Below are 15,538 nucleotides of genomic sequence, written 5' to 3' on the forward strand. Positions count from 1 at the left end.
GGATTGGGGAGGATGGAGCTCATGGATGAGGCTGCGGTCCCGCAAATACTTTATGGTCAACGAATCTCGGCCATTGTGTTTTCTTCCTTTTGGTCTCTGAGAAATTTATCGAAAACATTTGAAATGATAATTCAACCACCAACAAATTGTTATGATCATTTTCCTTTGAGATTATCCCGTACAAAATACAAACAACCACAAATTTCGTGACTGGGGTCCACCCATATCTACAGGGTGGGGCAGCATAATCGGGAATGCTTTTTGGGCTCTGATCATGAGTAGGCATGGCATTATTTTTATAAATTATATTATGGCAATGAAACGCCCAAAAGTTGTGCATCATCTGACATGACTACATCCATGAGCATGCAACTTCCTGGAAAAGAGCAGCAAAATAGTTCGACGGTGCTCCAAGTGCTTTGCGCGCGCCCATAGACACTAATGTTAAACAAGTAAAACAAGAACATTTTGTTTAAAACCCTGCAATTCCACGTAAAGGTTGCTGGGCAGGTCAACGTGTTATCACGGACGATAAGGATTGTGTGGGGATACTTAGGACAACAGGTTAACGTAATCGTCGTAAAATAACTCTTAGCAGAGGACATACAAGATGACTCACTTGAATATAAGGAAGAAGCACTTGAGCATATTAAAAAGAAACAATGTTCAAAACTTCAGCGACAAAAAATCTTATCACCGACTGGAATACGATAAAAAAGAATGGCATGCCATATAGGGGATTGTATCGAGAATATTCCAGCGGTCATGCAAAGTAAACATCATGTTGGGGTGATGGACCTATGGGTGGTCTTCAAGGGAGGTGCACGTGGTGCACCCTACTTCATCGAGCCCGGATAAAATGAGCACCTCTGGTAAATACAACCGCACTCTGGCAGACTCACGTGGAGCCGTCGGAAGAGAGGATCACTGACGGTCCAAATCACGTCTTACGAGGACTCTGTCCGTGCTGGTACTGCAGTGAGGACGACATGTTATTGTGTAGGGCACCTCCACCTGAGATGAACCAAAAACTTCTGGTCCTTCAACTCCGCCGATTTAAATCCGACCAAATTCTTTACATGGAGCGTTTTTTGGTAGAAGTTTAATGAACAACTTATCATCAGTAAAAACAGTCTTCAGTGCAAGGTACGAAGCTGATGGGCGATCATGGACAAGCAGGAGGTTGCACGTGCATGCGCGTGCTTTTGGACCCGCCTTGAGAAGGTCATTGACGCCGAGGGCGGTCAAATAGGATGAGGGATAGGTAAAAGGTGACCGATTGATAGGATGTTGCTAAAATAGTGCTTGGAGCTATATTTTTAGATTCATGACCAAATAATCCCGTTTGATATTTATTACCGATTATGCTGCCCCACCCTGTATGTATGTAATTGCCTCAGACTGCCAATTAACCTGTGCGTATGTACAATAATTCCGTATATATTATCTGAAGCAGCCTGCCGCTGTCACTCGCCGCTGTGAGGGCCGATTGGTGTGCCGCCGGTCGCCTTGCTGTGTGGAGCCGGCACCGTTTCCGATGATGTCACAGGAAGGCGGCTATCTCTTCCGCCGGAGACGGCACGGCCGGCGGCGCGCGGCGAGATCGGCGCCCGAAGCCGTCAATCAGCTGTGCTGGCCGGGCTCCTTGGGTGGCATTCTGTTCTGAAAAAGCCGTGGCTACATTTTACCTCATGCTTGTCTCATTTTTTTTTTCAAATTGATGCTTACGAATTACGATGCGAGACAATAGGATACAATCACCCAACTTATCATGGAGAGGTGCCGTATTTATTGAGCTTCTGGGGTCTATTGGTCTTACCGTAGGCAATATGCGTGCTGGTGTCTAGTCGTTAATGCTGCGCGTTAGTTACCTATGCATATCACCCTTCAGAAACTTGAAGGTCCATGGCCCTCCCCAGGTTCCCATGTTCCAGCGGCTGCTGGTAGCCTGCGCAAGAGAATAAGATCTCTATGCCCGTACGCCGCGCGTTGCGGAAATGTCAATGACCATATGAAGCACCTATGACCATATGAAGCTTTACTGTGTTACGGTTAGCCTCTGCTTCGTTTGCGCTAAGCGTAATCCACTGGACATGGCCAACATAAACCGTTATTACCCGTAAACATAGGCACCGTTACTGCCGCGCTCAATCATGGACGGAGAATGGTGTCGGCTGACGCTATTTTCCTAGTCGCTTCGATTAGCCGGCAGACTGCCCTGCCAATCTGAGCTGTATCTACCAATGTCTAAGAGGGCGGTAATAATGGACGCTAGTCTGCGTATCGACGTCTTTCATCTAGCTGCGGTCAACGGCAGGCTCTGACGGGTCTCTGTGTTTGCAGGCGGGGCTGACAACAACAAGGGCCGGAGTAAAAAATGGAAGAAGATCCTGGCATTCCCGCACATCTCGGAGTGCATAGGCATCAAGGATGAGCTCTGTAAGTGTTACACTACGCGACTGGTACCTTTAACGATAGGAAGATGTGCTTTTGACAGGACGTTATGGATTCGAAATGAGGCAAACACGTGGGTGGTGACCAACGTGAATTATGACAGTCTTGCCTTAAGTATTCCCCTTATTCGACTTTCAAACACCTTTCCACATTTTTTTTCTGGCTTGACACTGTGGTCGATCTGACAAGTGGCTCGAGTCACTCGTTCGTTGGGGTACGATATGCCGTACATGCTAACGTCTGTCGCTGCTCGTTGCTTGCTGCTTAGCCTCTCCTCTAACAATTCCCTCCTTTCGACTTCCTCCGTGCTGTTACCTCCCCTTCACCCTGTCTGTGTCCCGCTATTGTTATAGGACATTTGTTCGTGGCACACTACCGCTTTGTGCTCATTCTCCCACGCTTCTCGTCTTTGGTTGCCGTCGTTTTGCGCTTATTTTGCGTCTTCAGCGCTCGTGGGCCTTATCATTAATGGCTCGTGTTGTGGGATGTCTGATTGTGGGACTGATGGCACTTGTCCTTGCATGTGATTTTGCCAAGCATTTTTTTCGGTATGCCCTTTCCAATCACTTCGCTCGGCGTTCTGTTGACGCACACACAATACACATGTTCATGTATGATATTGGTCACTCATTTTGTTCAACATAGCCTTTCCTCTCAAAATTGGGTGCTGAGATGTTCGAACGGATTGGGAACCCTTTTCACCGCTACGAGGGTTCAATCCGCACCAAGGCCATAAATATGTAAAAGATGAATCATCCATCATATCATTTGCTTATTTGTGTAACTTATAACAAATGCCACAGAGCATTTAAACCTCGCCGGACCTATTGGTTTTCTACATACGCGCCGGCCGAGGGGGGGGGGGCAGGTACGACCCCCTCGCCGTTTCGCCCCTTGTGGAGCTAGCGCGTCGCGGAAAAGACAAGCGTGTGCGCAGTTACGAGACGCAGAGATTGATACCCGAACCCGATTTTAAGGTCCTAGGTTAACTGGTGATCTCTGAGGTCAGGTCAAGTGCCCTAAGGTACGGTTCCGTTTTTGGTGAATAACTTCGCAAAAAACGGCCGCAGAGCCGCGATTTTGGCAGCATTTTATTTTATCATATTTGTATCACATTATATCACATAGGTAGTTGTCATATTTGAAGCACGAAAGTAAGATATTTTGTGGAGAAAAATGATGTCAGGTTCCATTGAAACTCCATGTTTTTGCTTTCGTCATTTTCGAGTAATCCATAGCATTCCAAACCCTGGACATCCTCTCCTACCAAAAACGGCGGCCCTGCGCCCACTAGAGATGGGGGATACCAACTTTTTGGTATACCGATACCAAACCGATACCAACTTGGTATTTCAAGGCGAGTGCATTTGGTATTTTGTCGGTATTATGAATCCTCATTAATGTCAAAGAGGCTGAGAATTTGGTAAAAAGTTGGTATTTTCCTCATATTCCCAAGTCGGTTTGGTTTCGGTATTTTTCCATGGGTATTGTTGGTATTTGGTTTGGTATCGGTATCACGATTTTCCGTAATTGACATCACTAGCGCCCATCTCCCTGTCGTGAGTGACGTATGGCTACGATATACCAAAGACTTCCAGATCTATAGAGTAAGCGATCTATGTGCCTATCTGGAAGGTGGATCGTGGCCGGTCTTATTTCCGTTTCGGGTTCCGTTCTTTTTCAGTCATCCCCGTCCCTGGCACCAATGACACTGGTTTCTGTTTTCTCGCTTCGCAGCTCAAACGTACACCGACCTCGTAGACAGTCAGCCGCTGGGGAAGAGACTGTTCCGCGAGTTCTGCCAGGTGATGCGGCCCGAGTTCGACAAGTACAACAAGTACCTGGATGCCGTGGTAAGTGCAACAAGTACCGGGATGCCGTGGTAAGTACCTACAACAAGTACCGGGATGCCGTGGTAAGTACAACAAGTACCGGGATGCCGTGGTAAGTACAACAAGTACATGGATACCGTGGTAGGTACAAGTACCGGGATGCCGTGGTAAGAACAGCAGCAGTATCCAGTGGTAAGTGCAGCAGCAGCATGCCGTGTTACGTGCAGCAGCAGCACCGTCAGAGGCGGTGGATGTTGCGGGAGGACGATAGAGGCGTGGGGGCGTGAGCAAGCTTTAAAATGAAATGTAAGTTTAACTGTAATTTAGCTTAAGATACGTCGTCCACTCCAGAAGTTTTGAGACTGGCCTCGTAAAATTCATATGAACAGTGATAGATACTTGTTGTTCTTACAAGTCCTTACCACAGTTGTTATAAACGTACTTGCGTAATTTTGTTTTTCTACGTTGCAAAAGACGGCAACGGCGTCACCCTGAACATGGCAAGTCGCACGCGGCTTGTCACGGTGACCGGTGTAGAGCACAGTCAGGTTGTTCATGTGAAGACAACTTGGAGGGTCGCTGTGCAATAAAATTTTGGGATTAGCTTGGCAAAATGCCCGAGAAACATAGCAAATTGACTCTCAAGTGACTTGAGACGAAATTTGGATGTATTTTTACCATCATGAGACCAACAGCCAGAAGGTCCAATGAAAACACACTGACTCCTTCAGTCCCAATAAAGACAGACAGCGCAGGTCCACTGGGAAGCTCAAATTAATCCCTTACTTAGAACAAAAAGGCAAAAACTTCATAACCTGGGTCCCCTACACGGCCAGATGGTCAACAAGAAATGATTCGTGAAGGTTCTGAGGGAGTTGAGAAAGAGATTTCGCCGCAAGAGGTCGGAACTCTTCAACTGTGTCCCCTGCACCAGGACAGCGCACACACCCACAAGTCCACCATGGAGACGAACTATCTGACACAGATGTGCGTCAAAACCGTCCGTAACCCTTCCCACAGTCCTGATCTGGCCCCCGCCCCCCAGTGGCTTCTGGATGTTCCCAAGACTGACAGGGAAGCTCAGGGGCCGTCTTTCGGAGGGTGTGGAGGAGATGAGTGAGGCTGTGACAGAGGCCCTGGGCACCTTCACTTTCAAGGCCTATCAGCAGGCCTTCAGGCAGTGACAGGAGCGCTAAAGCAGGTGCATTGGACTCGGGAGGTTCCATTTCGAGAGTCATAGAAGTTTCATGCTTCTCTGAAACAGACAACTGTCTCTACTGAAAAAGTCAAAACTTCTGGAGTGCACCGCGTATCTTACCTTTGTGATTTTTGCAGCTCAATTCTCTTTCACTCACGATTGGAAATTGTGTTTACAGGAGCAGTACGAGTTGGAAGCAGACGAGAAGCGAGCGGAGGCAGCACAAGCTATTTTCTACAAGTATATCGCCTCCACGGTAATGCCCACATTAATGCTTTGTCAGGAAGATGTCCTGTTTTTTGTTGTTGTTGGTTTTTTTTTTTTACTTTTCGGGATTGAAATCATACAAGACTAGTATTTTCCTGCACCACACTTGCGTTGACGTGTATGCTGATACAATGATCACCGATTTGGGAATTGAAAGCATTGGACCCAGCGTATCATTGCTTTGTCGTCATATAAAGGCAAATGCACTCTTTGCTGCTACTTCGGTTCACCGACTCGCTGCTCCAAACAGCTCAGCGTTTGGGGATTGGGATACAATTATGCTACCCGAATACTGACAACCGTGCACTGGTTTAATAAACATTTCACTGCCGTGCCGGTTTCCCATTTCTCTCAGTTGGGCGGGTGCAGCGATCCGGCCTAAAGCCGTTGTAAGTTAAGTAAGCAAACAAACCATTCCTCTCATGCGATGCTCGATCCTAATAGTGTCGTCATTGACCGGTGATGGAAGCCAAACTAACTGAACTGATGGGTCTGGAGCGGAGGCTGGGCTCCAATGGTGATGGAAGTGTCACAGGTGTGCGCGCGATGCAGTCCGGTCTACCCGTGCCGTCTCGGTACCCTGCCCCGCTGACTGAGCCGTGTCGGTCCCTCCCGCACCAGTCTGCCGAATCCATAGACGTGCTGAACGACGACGTCTCGGCGGCGTGCAAGGAGGGCCTCCTACGGCCGTCCAAGGAGCTCTTCGACGGCTGCGTCCAGCAGGTCAAGGCGTTCCTGGCGCGACAACCGCTGCAGGAATTCATCGACTCCATGTTCTTCCATCGGTACCTGCAGTGGAAATGGCTAGAACGGTGAGTGACGTGTGATACCGCGTAGCTTATATCGCGTTAGAAATAAATGTTTTTCTCTTGCATCGTCGATATTCTTCCGATTGTCGCTTTGATTGACATTCGGAGAAGTTAACACTCTCTGCGTCTCCTTTCCATCGTAAGAAAATAAAAAAAAATTATAGTTTCGCCGTTAGCTCCCCAACGTGTGAAAATACAGTAGTATTGCCGTTATCTGCCTTCCTTGTAAAGGTCAATGACGTTAAGTGTAAGGATATTATTTATCACATAGGGCCTTTCTTAGAAGCACTTTCGTACGTTAGGTAGAATATACAGAGCTTGAACGGTTATCAGGCCTATCAGTGTTATTATTCCCGGGAAAGGAATATTATTATTGTCGGTATGCATGGTCAGTTGTTAATTTCTACCACATACCAGTGATCTGAGTGACCGTTCTCCGTTCGCAGGCGGCCCGTCACCTACAAAACGTTCCGTATGTACCGGGTGCTGGGTAAGGGAGGCTTCGGAGAGGTCTGCGCCTGTCAAGTGCGGGCCACCGGCAAAATGTACGCCTGCAAAAAGTTAGAAAAGAAACGAATTAAGAAGCGGAAAGGAGAGCTCATGGTGCTGATAGAGAAAATGACCCTAGAAGAAGTCAACTCTAGATTTGTTGTAAGTACCTATTTTCTTTTTGTACTGATGGTTGGTCATTAGGACGGGAGATAGTGGGCGACCGTTCCACCAGCACCGCTGTTAAGATTTGTGGTTAATCTTATATTCAACCGATATTGCTATCAATTTTTAACAATTTTTTTTTATTGTGCATTATGACGTCACGATCGTATGACTATGTTCGATGACCTCACACATTGACCCCAGTCGACACTGATTATCTCCGCGTAAGTACCGATTGGGGAGTGTCGCCGGGGAGTCTGACCGATCAGCGGGCGGAGGTGCGCCACGCACTGTGGTGCGTGCGTCCGCGGTCTGTGTGTGATAGCAGAACAGGACGACGACCGCTGTACATACACGACGCGGCCAGATAAGGGGCGGCGCGGGGGGCCAGAGCGATAGATGTCGCGGATCGCCCTGATATTCTGACTGACAACCGACACGTGACGTAGGCAGTGGATGATGACGGAAAGCTGCGGATGTGGAGAGCGAAACCGCCGAAGAATTGAAGCATGCAAGGATGTCAAGGAAGTTGAGGCGACGGAGGGAATTGAAAAAAAAAAATGATAAGGAATATATGGTATGAAAGATTTGTTAAACTTTGCTCACATACGAACCCACCACCCAAGACGCCTCAAAAAGTAATCGGCCTAGAAGAAGTTGAATGACTTGCAGGCAAACTCATTGAAGGACATGTACAAAGAGGCTCTGTCACAGTAGAACAGGGAAGACAATGGTCCCCAGCCGGAGGGCGGTGTAGACAGTTGTAGCGGTAGCTGTGGAAGCTGTAGCGGTCTTCCTTGGCGAAGGAGCTGCTTCCCGCGCCGTCAGCCAGTGCCGCTGCCTGCTCCCGTGGATCCGTTCTCTGGTGACGTGCCGCCGACCGAGGCCGGCCGGTGACGTCACCACCCCGACCCGGAACGGCAGAGTGTAAACAGCAAGAGTGTAAACCGGCGGCGGCGCGCCGTCCACCCGGAGACGGATGACGCCACTCTTTGGTTTCCATCTGCCATTATTGACGCTCCAGTCACCAGATAAATGTAATGTAAATTTATTTAAACACCGACCGCCCGGTATTTTTTTTTTTTTGTGTGTGGTGCCTTCTCGCCTCTCGGCCGCCGCTGACCTGCTGTTCGAGCGCCCTAAACCCCAATCAACAATGTTATCAATTTCAAATACTATAGCTGTTTTAAACGATGTTTTCTGGTGTTTACGGGGAAGTGTTTCATGTGCCATGCTTTATCTAAGCATCGGTTAAGCTAACAGAACATTGATATTTTTGAAGCGCTAATGAACAGACATATTCCCTTTGATGCTGCCACTGCACAGTGTGGCCGAAGACCAGTTTAGCGCGAATTTAATCCCAGCGCCGCTCGGATTCACTGAAAATGGTTCTCTGGTTCCAAAACTGACATTTACCCCTCGCCGGACCTATTGGTTTTCAAAATACGCGCCGGCCGAAGGAGGGGGGGGGGGGGGTACGACCCCCGCCGCTGTTTCGCCCCTGATGAAACTAGAGCCTCGCGGAAAAAAACGAGCGTGTGTGTCGTTACGAGACGCAGCAACTGGTATCCGATTTTAAGGTCTCTGGTTAACCTGTGACCTCTGAGGTCAGGTCAAGTGGCCCAAGGCACGGATTCGTTTTTTATTAATAACTTCGCGAAAAAATGCCGCAGAGCCGCAATTTTGGCATCATCGTGTCTGCCTCGCTCAGGTGCGTCGAATGGTATACTTTTTGTTCGGCTGAAGTCAACTTAAGGTGTTGACCTCGGGTCAAGGTCAGGTTAGAGCCCCCCAGATCACGAAGTTGGTCGAAGGAGGTCATGTTGCATATCATTCGATTCAGCAGGTCTTCCTGAGTCCATTGGTGGCTTTCCCGACTCGCTAGCTCAATTTGATCGGGAGTTATTGACGAAAAACTCTTATTACCCTAGTGACGTCATAAATGACGTCACGTAAGGCCAATAATGCAAAAGTGAAGCATCGGACCTTGCAAGGAGTGCATGAAATCACGATTCCGTGTGCTTGAGATAGTTAATTAGGCTGGAGCCTGTTCGGCCGCGCCGCCCCCGACCTTGGCCAGGTCACGCCGGGCGGCCGACTAGACATGTTCAAAGCTGAATTGACGGCAAATAGGCAAAAAGTGGCAGCTGAAACTTGCTCGCTGATGTTCAGAAATGTGCGGAGAGTTCAGCCATGCCCTATTCGTCATATCCATTTTTATCCATTTTGACATTTTCCAACTTCTTTATGAAATACAATCGTGAGAACGATACACATGCAAGGCTCCTGTTCTAACTCATTAAACTCAGAAACCATTCATTGAAAAGCTACCATGATAGCAGAAACAGCTTCATCATGAATTGTGCTATCCGGTGATATGCTATTTTCTCATATATCTTCTCGAAGCTTCCGTAAAATTTACATTGAAAACTGGACATATTTCTCAGTACCATGGCGCCGATTTCAGGAACCGGAGCGTGGGTCTACTTTCGGCAGTGATATAAGTCGTCAAATGGTAAAGTGGCTTAAAAATAAGGTTCTATCCGATAACTTTGGACAATTTCCTACCCATTGATAGGTATAAATAACAGTTTATTGAAAGTCGGGTTTTTGATTAAATTCGCGCTAATCTGGTATTCGGCAAGACCGTGCACTGGTAGCAGATTCGAGCTGATGCCATAGACGCGTATAGGTGACCTGGAGACATGCACAGCAGCTTGTTCACGGGCCTGCTGCTGTTCGTAGGGACATTCACTGGACCCCAACCTGCAGTAGTATGGAGCTGTTTCGCCCAATGTCTGTCCAGCGACCACCTAAAGGTGATTAAAGGTGATTTTTAAAGGTGATTTTCCAGTATAACTATCTTCCTCTGTATAAAGAAATAGTATGCAGTGCTCTAGCGAGGAACATCTTGATTACGAGCGAGCGAGCGCAGCGAGCGAAGCGAATTCTTTTCAATATAACGGAAAAATCTCAGTATGAGCGGCCCGGCCCGGCCCGGCCTGTAACGCTTTTGAGAGGCTTATATCTCAGCAACCGCTAGACCGATTGGCCTGCGGTCTTTTTTTTTTGCTGGGTAGCCCCATCCCTTCTACCCCGTAATTGACTACTTTTGACTCATCTCAGTGACCGTCGTGGCACGGTGAAAAGTCAAGGGTGTTCAAGCTGTTTTGCAAAAGTAGTGATTTTGAGAGGCTCATATCTCAGCAGCCGCTTGGGCGATTGTCTTGCGGTAATTTTTGTAGGGTAGCTGTATCCCTTCTACCAAAGGTCGGATACTTTTGATCTATGTGAGTGACCCCCCACTGCACGTGCAAAATACAAAAAGAAGAGGTGCCAAATTTGTTTCCATTTCAATAACTCAGTAATTACTGGGGCGATTTCGCTGAAACTTGGCATGCAGGTAGGCACTCACCAGGCAATGCACTCCCATGTGTTGCGGTTAAGGTGCTACTGCACGTGCGCACGTGCAGGGGGCGCTTCCAGATCTCGAGAACGGCTGGGCCGATTGCGCTCAAATTTGGTACACGGTTGGGGACCAGTTAGTAGGGTGCCGTGCAAAAGTCAGTTTGGACCCCGTTTGCACGTGCGCACGTGCAGAATGCCGCTTCCAGATCTCAATAACGGCTGGACCGATTGCGTTCAAATTTGGTACACCGCTAGCGACCGGTTAGAAGGGTGCTTTGCACAAGCCCGTTGGAAGTATCCTCTCGCCTTTCCACACGTGCAGAGCTCACTATCTCGCTCGCTCGTTCTTCGCCCAAAAGGCGTTTTACTGGTATACCGGGTGGTCCAAAAAAACGTTCCGAACTTTGGAGGCCTATATCTCAAATTCTAGTGCGAATAACGAGCCAAAATTTTCATCAAGTTTGCGTCACTTCTTTGCGCATTGGTATGCCAAATTATAACACTGTACCATCATTTTCAAGCCAGCAATCTTATGTTGGATTAAGTAAGACATTTTTGCTTTTTTTGCCGTTGTTGAACGGTAGTAATGATTGGCTTAGACGTACCATGTTAGAAAAAAAATAGAAAAAATAGAATACGTGAATGATACCAGCACGTGTGTTGTTATTTTTAATATTTTTGTCCCACTTATGTACCAAATATCCAAATACTAAGCCAAAATTGTGTTAATGGATGCCATTCGTTTCAACACAAGTTCTGTTTCGAGCAAAAGGAGTGACACGGTGCATGGGTTACAGCTGATCGCCCTCCTTTCAAGATCAAATAGTAAATCGACCGAATAAGGATAAAGGCTAGAGGGAATGTGTCACTCTGAGGCCTGAACCATCAATGAGACTATAGTGCCAGTAGCAGTCATGGCTGCAGGCCGTGGTGCCGAGATGGAAGTGGCCCGTTCACTGACATTTTTAGTAAACATCTGAGCAAAAAAGTGATTTTTACATGGCATGCTAGAAACACGAACCGTTTAAAAAGTAATCAACCGAATAACATAAATATCATACCATATACTGAAAATATATGCCGCATTGACTATTGGAAGTTTCAAGGTTGTATCTTTATCACTTTCTGAGAAATATTGATTTAAAATTGGGAACGTTTTTTCTGGGCCACCCGGTATGTAGTTAGAATTTTAAATGACAATTAAACGATTAATATATATTAACACATGGTTTCCCGTGTGTAAATGGTTTTAACGCACGACGTGGATGGATTGGAGCACGCGTGTGTTAATGCACGAGTGAAACGAGTGCATTAACGCACAAGTGCTCCATTCCATCCACGAGTGCGTTAAAACCATTTATGCACGGAAACCATGTGTTAAACTAATTAATACATGCTTAACGGTGCGAATTTAAATTAAAATTAAACTTAGTCCAAGACACTAAAAGGGCCATTTATGGGAATTCTTAAAATAAAGTCAATGACCCTTCCGAAAAACTTCAGTCGAGAAATTCATCAATGCACGCGCGTGCACCAATTTAAATTGGTGCACGGCTACCTTTGAATTAATGCACGGTTAATCTCCAGTGAACGCACCGTAAAGTATGTATTAATGATAATGATAATTAATGTCACTGTCTTGTTTGTTTTGTTTGTTTTTCATTGTTTTATGTGGCTTGAGAATGAACTGTTGCTCGAAAATTTGCCAAACAATATAATATTTACTTTTTAGTGAATTTCCAATTAATTATCGAGGATAAGGTCATTTAAAATCCTAACTACAAACTTCCTCTGTACAGTTGTATCCAGTGTGAATAAATAAATGAAATATACCCCAACCTTACGTCTAAAAACATACCTTCATCCAAATTATATTTACGAATTTATATAATGCAAGACACATTCGTGGAACCGGCTGCCGGAACCAGTAGATATCGGCCATCATGAACGAGTGAATGTCCCCACTAAGAGCGACAGACCCACAAATATGCTGCTGCGTGACTCCAGTTGTGCCCACTGGTGGACCCAAGGGGCATTTGGAGCATTTGGTCCTCCGGCAGAGTCCGAAATTGACCAAATTTTGTCATCAAACTAAAGAAAAGAAAAGAAAACAACGCTTATTAGAAAAGTTTGTTGTAAATTTCACAGCAACACATCAGGAAGCGAGAACCGAAAAGTTATAAGAAATTGAAGTAACCATTTGGTGAGTACGCACTCCCGCAGTGTCCACTACCACCTCTCTGGCTCTGACAACAAGGACGCTAACACACTCTGATGATCTGGCAATAAGGACGCTAACACACTCTGATGGTGTGCTACAGCTGAGCCTCGCAAACGGCAGTGACCGAGGACGCTAACATACGTTTGCGGTGTCCCCCCGAATCTGCTTTCGGCAACTAGACATTCTGTGAAATTGCTTACATTATCGGCATGTTCCGGGCCGGTAAATTCTGTCCGCAAGTAGCGGATTTACAAATGTCAGTATGCTGCAGCTATCGAACTTTATCTATAAATCACTGATAATCCTCTCATGATAAAGATAGTAAGCTTAGGCATCAGAATTAGTAGCACTAATATCAATCAAAATATTTCTCATTTAGCGTCTATTTCAAACAGCTAACCTGATTGCGTCCTCCGGTCGTAGTGGACTGATTTTATTCAATGTGGTTTTTAAACGGAATCGAGCTTTCCTATTTTAACCCAACAAATCATAATCTCAGGAATGGAGTGCCGGTTTAAGCGACCGCCTGTTGGTGCGTCGATCGCTCTCGGCTCCGGTCGTGCGTCTCTCGCGGCCACTCGGCGGCGGCGGCGGTCGGCTCGGCGTGCTGTTGCGATGCGCCGTCTGTAGGTCAGTGGTCGGGCCGTGCCGACTCGGTCCGACTATCCGTATCCTATCGAGCGCCGGCCGGCGGCCGATCGGGCGCGCCCCGCGCGCCGTCCCGGCCGACTGAGATCGATCATCCCTCCGAACCTGGCGAGTTTCCGCGTAACAGCGCCGCCGCCGCCGGCCGGAGCAGCCCGCAGCGGCGCGGAGTCCGCACAGTGCCGGATTCACACCTCCCCCGCCGGCTGCTGGGCGGGATCGCCGCTCTCCGGCCCTTTTTACACCGCCGCTGTGCGCACTGCGTTGGCCGGTGTCATTACGATAATTATCTATACATTGCCGGATGTGGTGGCGACACTGCAGGTCACACCGCCCTCGGACTGACGCCGTGTTTTTATTTCAGGTTAGTTTGGCGTACGCCTATGAAACCAAAGATGCCCTGTGTCTGGTGCTCACCATCATGAACGGGGGCGACCTCAAGTTCCACATTTACAACATGGGCGGCGACCCGGGCTTCAGCTCCGAGCGGGTGCTCTTCTACGCGGCGGAGGTGGGAGTTAGCCCGCGCCCCGTTGGGCTCTGCCGAGCAACGCGCCCGGTTGGGGGGGGGGCCATTTTGGCCCCCCCCCCTAAGATCTCGAGAACCACGCAACATAGCGACAAGCGGTAAACGGCGTTGGATAGCCCCAACGGGGAACTACCTTGTGACCCAATTTTATTGACCTAGGTCAAACCGATGACGTCACAGGTCAGGTCAAAGGTCCAATTTTCACCGTTTACAGGCACTTCAAGAAATGCGTTGTAAAATCGAGTAAAATGCATTTCATTGAAAATCATCGATGGGGAAATGTTCTTCAAACACATATTTTGCTATTTGAGGTCACTGATACCAGGTCAGGTCACAGAGGTCAGGTCACGGGGGGGTCACAATATGAAAGTGTCGTGTGATACACGTTTTATGGTCCATTTTACATGACAAATGCGATTATATGGGTCAGGCAGCCTTTGGGGCCAGCTTAGATCACGTTTTGGTCAAGGTCAGGTCAAGGTCAGGTCAAATTAGGTCAAATTTCAAAGTTAATATTTTTGCGTAAAATGGGTATCGAATCGATGCAGCTCGTCACGGGGAGTTCAATGGTGGTCTTTGTTTTGCCGTACGTGGTCTAGAATTGCTAAAAATTGAGTTCAAAAATTTGACGTCATCATTTTTGAACAGTTTTTTCGCTATAACTTGGCCAAAAAACGAGATATCGATCTGAAATTTGGTATGTATATAGAAGAGCGCTGGGACTATCACATATATTCCGGTTTTTTTCGAAATTCGGAAAAATTTTGGATTTTTTCCAAGTTTTTCTAAAAAAATCAATTTTTTGAAATTTTTTTGGTCAAAAACCAAAAATTTTGAAAATCCGAGATAGCAGTTTTGTAGCGCCGCTTTTTGTCTACTAGACCATATAAAGAACTTTGAAATTGCGTGATAACTGTAGATTTGGTGAGCGTTTCAAGATTGCATGTTTTTTGCTCATTTTTGCTCGAACATGACCTCAGTTTGACCTCAATAACTCCTGACCTAAGGTGACCTAAGACTTGAAATTTGGTGTGAAGGTGTCAAATTGATGCCCGGGAAGGTACTGAAAATTTGGCGGCGCTGCGCGCCGCCGTTTTCTTGCTATTCAGGAAAAACCACAGGGGGGGGCCAAAATGCCCCCCCCCCCAACGGGGCGAGGGTTAGTCCGCGCCTAGTGCGGCGCCGCGCTAATGGCCGCGATGGGTTTTCTATTTCATATGTTCCTCTCTGAGCTCAGAGCAGCATAAATCAGTTCCACTCCGCTCCATTTCGCCTCCGTTGTCAGCCGGATTCACGCCGGATGCGCTCATACAGAAAACCGACTCGCGTCGCATAAAAAGACGCCAATCGGGCGCATGTAAAACTTTAGGCCTATACATTGCCCTATAAATGGCCAGGAACATGGCTGTATCTACGTCATGGTGTGTTCTATTTTTATTTGTTGACGGAGAATCTTCGCTGTATTACCCGGATGCATGCGTATCTATATACAACGCATCCGGTGTGTGTAATCGCTTAGTC

At 47.3% G+C, this 15,538-nt stretch overlaps 1 protein-coding gene across 5 annotated transcripts in view; it reads left to right on the top strand.

Moving 5' to 3' along the window:
• The window catches only part of LOC122386008 (G protein-coupled receptor kinase 2-like), a 41,195-nt gene that overhangs the window by 18,078 nt on the left and 7,579 nt on the right, over positions 1-15,538 (top strand). For all 5 annotated transcript variants that reach the window (XM_043374787.1, XM_043374789.1, XM_043374788.1 and 2 more), the window contains 6 exons: positions 2,344-2,439; positions 4,192-4,307; positions 5,663-5,740; positions 6,373-6,563; positions 7,007-7,211; positions 13,853-13,999. In XM_043374787.1, coding sequence (XP_043230722.1) covers positions 2,344-2,439; positions 4,192-4,307; positions 5,663-5,740; positions 6,373-6,563; positions 7,007-7,211; positions 13,853-13,999 — 833 coding nt within the window. The remainder of the gene's footprint in view (positions 1-2,343; positions 2,440-4,191; positions 4,308-5,662; positions 5,741-6,372; positions 6,564-7,006; positions 7,212-13,852; positions 14,000-15,538) is intronic.

This window comes from Amphibalanus amphitrite, unplaced genomic scaffold, assembly GCF_019059575.1.
Source record: "Amphibalanus amphitrite isolate SeventyFive unplaced genomic scaffold, NRLGWU_Aamphi_draft 000237F_arrow, whole genome shotgun sequence".
In the NCBI taxonomy this organism is placed as follows: domain Eukaryota; kingdom Metazoa; phylum Arthropoda; class Thecostraca; order Balanomorpha; family Balanidae; genus Amphibalanus; species Amphibalanus amphitrite.